Source organism: Lepidochelys kempii, chromosome 5, assembly GCF_965140265.1.
Source record: "Lepidochelys kempii isolate rLepKem1 chromosome 5, rLepKem1.hap2, whole genome shotgun sequence".
Taxonomy (NCBI): domain Eukaryota; kingdom Metazoa; phylum Chordata; order Testudines; family Cheloniidae; genus Lepidochelys; species Lepidochelys kempii.
Window position 1 is genome coordinate 50982356 of NC_133260.1, and position 4817 is coordinate 50987172.

The following is a 4817-nucleotide window of genomic DNA, read 5'->3' on the forward strand; positions in this document are numbered from 1 at the left end:
TTCTTAAATTGTACACATGTGATATTCTTTCTGGGGAGCTGGCTAAATGTATGAGGGTATCTCAGGATCTGGAACCTGCTGATTTTATAGTGCCAAGGGCCAGTGTGAATATGTGCTATGTGTATATTGAGGCATTGCTGGTAGAGGTTGGAGGGAAGATGGCATGGACAATATTTTTTTCTTTTTGTCCTTTAATAGTGTTATATGGAATCCTGTCGGTGAGAGGGACTGGGTTGTAAAAGGAGGTGAAGAGCTTTCAGTAACTATGGAGTTAGCAGAGTAAAGGTATGTGTGTTAATGCTGAAAGAAGGCAGAGTTAAGGATGCCTGGGCAACCACAACTGTGTATTTCCTGGTTTTCAGAAGTTTGAGTTTTGCTCAACTCAGTGTTCTGCAAGAGGACAACATACCACCAATCACCCTTATCTAGGCATTAACTTTGTTTTTTGCATTTTGAATATAAGTGGTGCAGCAACACTGGCTTAATGACAAGCCATAAATCTGTTCCTTTGAATTCTGATATATGTCTCCCAAGGCAAAGGAAGAACAATAACTGAGCTATTTGATGATGACATCTGGAAAAAATCATACACATTTGCAGCAATTTGAATTAAATGAATAATGAGACTAAGCCTCACTTTGTGCACAAAAATCAGAGCAGAAATGTCTTTTTAAGTATCCAACTGTCCATTTTCACATGCAGTCTATGCCACTTGTGTGCACAATCATGGTAACTGACCTGCATTTTTGCAGAAGAGAGCTCTGACAATCTGGTCCAAAATGTATTAATAATGCAGATATTACCAAAACAAAAGAAAACTAAAATCTTTTACAGTTTATAAAAAAAATTCCTTGCCGTGCTTGTTCACAAAATTAAAACTTTTTCCAAACATTGTCCTTGTCACAATGATTTTATTAACAGAGAGTAAATAAAGGTTGAAAACACATTATGACTTTTTTGAAACATATAGGACACCTATGAAACATGTAATAGAAGCTTTACATCAGTTTGTTATAGAAATATGTGAATAATTTGTCTTGTGTGCCTTTAAATAATTGAAACATTCTGCATCATTTGGTAATGAATCTAGACAGTTTCTCTCTACAGTAGCCCTGGGAAAGCAATTATTTAGTCAGACAGGAAGATGTTACTATACCCGTGAGTCCTATCAATTTCATGCAAGATTTCCTCACATTTACAACGCTAATATTGTAAGATTATCATCCTTAAATCTAAATTCTACCCTCAGAGGCATGAACACTCTCCCACTGGCCGTTATGGAGTTGTATGTACTTAATTGAATGAAGATACCGGGCCAGAGTTTTTCACATAGAAGTGCCTGTGCATCGCTAACAACAGCTGAAGGATCCCCATATTTTCCAAGTTTTGCCCCTCACACTCATATACACCTTTGTGTTCCAAATCAAAATGCAGTCACCCTTCTGACCAAGGAGGGCTGGAGAAACCTCTGAAATCCACTCCTTATTTTTCCAGGAGAGTTGGTATTTTGCAATGAGGCACTTCACACCCAATAGGGAATGAGCATGCTGCATCCAAAGTGTCTTTCAACTGAGACACCAAAGCTGAGCTTTGACAGATTAGTGATACCAGCAGCAGCAGCTGCTTCACCAGATGGGCTGGTCAACAGAATGGTGTAGCCAATCATACAATTTCCCTAGCATGAAGCAGACTTATAGACTGTAACACAAAAAGGCAATAAACTAAAATCATCACTATGTATAATTTGTACATGCTATATTATTTTGTCTTTGTTTCCCCCTCAGTTCATTTCTGGAAAGGCCTGTAATTTACAAGTGCTGTCTAGCTCTAATTTGCGTTAGGACATTCCACATACAAAAATACAATTTCCAAATATAAGAAACTCCTTTACACAGTGATACACACATTTTGACTGACAAAATTAAACAGAGAAAGAGAGCACAAATGCTGAACGTCAGACATGGCACTGCACTGGCATCTTTAGAATTTCTAACCGACTTTCTCTGAATAACAAACCACAAGAGGTTTTCTCCACTGCCTTCAGGTGAGCACAGGTATTACTTTCAGGCAAGGTCACTGGGTCCTTTTGTTGTTCCGTGGGGAATTCTTTATAAGCACTTCAAAAGAAAAGAGTTACAAGAAGTTCCTCTTGGACAGTCGCAGAGCTTCCCAATTCTAGCTCCTTTCCTCACTGCACACTGCTCGCCAGCATCACACTGTAAATAGCAACAAACTCTTAGGCACAGGACAGAACAAAGCAACCGACATGGTCAAGGTCTCAACTCCTGGTTATTTTTACAGCACCCAGAGTGCTGGAGGCACTACATAAATTATTTACTTTCAGCTACTAAAACGTTTATCTCAAAGTTCCTCTTTTTTTTTTTTTTTTTTAGAATTGCTTCAGTTTCCATCTGAATTGTTTCGAGACAGCGTGAGAAAAGTGACATTTACAGCGAGAATGTTAAAGACTGAATTTGCCAACAGTGGGAGCCAAACCAAGGTATCTTATGCTGCAGAAATTAAACAGAAGAGTTACCAAAAGCTGATCAGCTCAATGAACTACAAATGTATTTTCTCCGGAGAAAAGCAGCAGCACATTCACTGCTTGAGAAGAGGGCACAGATCCTGATCTCAGTAACAGGGCTGTAAATCTGGAGTGTCTCTAGGGAAGGCACTGGATTTACTCCAGATTGACACCCTTACACCCGTGTATTTGAGATCCGTATCTCCCCCACTGTTATCTTTTAAGTATTTGTCTAATTCAGTCTCATGGTCTAGTCCAATGCTAAGGTGATCCTGAGTTTTCAGATCAATAGCCTCAGTTGAGTTTATCTCGCTGTCCCGATCGCTGTAGCGGGGAGAGCCCATTTTTGGCCTTGGAAACATTTGACAGAACCGGAGGCTTGGCTCGGACCTGAAATCACTCACCATGGGGACTTGGCCGAACTTCTTCTCGTAAACCGGGATCCTTTTACTTTTCAGCTTCGCCAGGACCTCCTGCAGCGCCTCGATCTGCAAACACACAAGCGCTCAGCCCACCAGGGCGCTGCCCTCCGCGCACACAGCGCCGAGCACCGAGCGCCTTAAGGCGGGCGCTCCGCTCCGTTTCCCGGCAGGGCTGTCGTGACACAGAGCGGGAGTCTCCAGCTCTCGGGCCACCTGCAGCCCTGATCCCGCCTGCGGCTGCATGAAATACCCCCGGCCGCTCGGTACCCAGCGAGGGGGTTCGGGAAGGATCCCAGCCTGGGCTCCCCCAGCCCTCGCCTCCCCGGGAGCCTGCACATGGCTCGGCTGAGCTCCCCCCTGGGCGGGCACCTACCAGCTCTTTCTCGTGGGACGTGTCCTCCATGGTGGAGTAGAGGTCCAGGGCGCGAGGCTGCAGCTCCGGCTCCTCCTGGCCGCGGGCGCCGAGGAGCAGCACCAAGGTGGCGCTCAGCAGAGCGACAAGCCGGGCGCTCTCCATGGTGCTGAAGCGCCGCGAAGCCGCCGGGCCCCGACTTTATAGAGCGCGCGGGGGGCGGGGGGAACCTGTTGACAGAGCCCTTGCACCGCGCTACGTCAATGGCCCCCGCCCCGGCAGCGGGATCCGGTGGGAGAGGCTCCTGGGTGCAGGCAGTGACCTCAGCCTCCAGCAGGGCAGGGAAAGGGGGCGGAAGCTTAGGGGCAAGCGAATGAGCCGCTGCCTGAAACAGCACCAAGCGGACTGTGTGCGCGCCAAGGGGCTGGAACCCCCTGAGCTACACGAGTTTCCTGCTGCCCCCTGGAGCCCCGGGGGGATGCGGGGCGGGGGTGGGGGAAGGGAATTGGAGGTTGGGTTTTTCCTCAGAAGGAAAATTCAGATCTTTCAAAATAGTTGCCACGGGCCGTGGCAGGCGAAAGCAGCAGTCCCCGTGGTAACTGCTCCGGGCTCCTGCCCACTGGGAGAGGTACCCATGACATGACGGGAAAGCTCTCATGGAATAATAATACATAAATGCTGCACAGAGCTTGGGTGGCGGTGGTGTGGCTTTTATTCAACCACACTCGTCAAATACGAGTCAACACCTTTATTATTTGGTGAATTCCATCAGTGTCTAGGGAATAGCTTGTTCAACCAACGTTTCAAGTATCGACCTTTCTCAACAGTCAATGCAGTTGAATGGATACGTCAACATAAACATAATGCATCCGATGAAGTGAGCTGTAGCTCAGGAAAGCTCATGCTCAAATACATTGGTTAGGCTCTAAGGTGCCACAAGTACTCCTTTTCTTTCTGCGGATACAGACTAACACGGCTGCTACTCTGAAACCTGTCAACATAAAGTTATGTTTTAATATGTTCCTTGTCCCTTAAGCTAACTGCTCACCTCTAGTTTTAGTAATCTAATTTCTAAAATCACCTTCCACATAGCAATAGATGAAACATTGAACAGCTGAGCAGCCAGGATAGGAAAAAATAGCAACTGATTAGAGAGAAAAACTAATGCAGCACTTGAAGAGCTCTGTGTAAGCTCCAAAGCTTGTCTGTCTCACCAACAGAAGTTGGTTCAATAAAAGAAATTACCTCACCCACCTTCTGTCTCTCTCTAAGATCCTGAGATGAATGCGGCTACAACTCTGCATAACAATCCCATTTTATCGACAGAGGCACAATGACAATGTCACTGTTGGTGCCCAATTTGAGGCACTTATGACCTGATTTTTCAGAGTACTTAGCATTTTATAACACTTATGTTCAAAGCCAACCCACCTAGTCTTCAGTTGCAGCTATGTGCACACTCAGAGCTTCTGAAAATCAGATTCCAAGGTCTTGAGTTGAACAGTCATAAAACGAGGAA

General features: G+C 45.5%; 1 protein-coding gene across 1 annotated transcript; it reads right to left on the bottom strand.

Annotated features, from left to right (window-relative positions):
• Nucleotides 1–901: 901 nt before the first annotated feature.
• Nucleotides 902–3558, bottom strand: CARTPT (CART prepropeptide). The gene is made up of 3 exons (XM_073346205.1): nucleotides 3320–3558; nucleotides 2929–3012; nucleotides 902–2216 (listed from the first exon to the last, which is right to left on the bottom strand). Exons 1-3 carry the CDS (start codon nucleotides 3461–3463, stop codon nucleotides 2109–2111), a joined length of 336 nt encoding a protein of 111 aa, XP_073202306.1. The 5' UTR covers nucleotides 3464–3558; the 3' UTR covers nucleotides 902–2108.
• Between the last annotated feature and the right edge of the window lie 1259 nt (nucleotides 3559–4817).

Coding starts and splice junctions, on each gene's coding strand:
- CARTPT (XM_073346205.1), bottom strand. CDS start 3,463: ATGGAGAGCGCCCGGCTTGTCGCTCTGCTGAGCGCCACCTTGGTGCTG. Junction 3,013..3,319: donor CGTCCCACGAGAAAGAGCTG/GTAGGTGCCCGC, acceptor GTGTGTTTGCAG/ATCGAGGCGCTGCAGGAGGT. Junction 2,217..2,928: donor AGTTCGGCCAAGTCCCCATG/GTGAGTGATTTC, acceptor TGCTATTTACAG/TGTGATGCTGGCGAGCAGTG.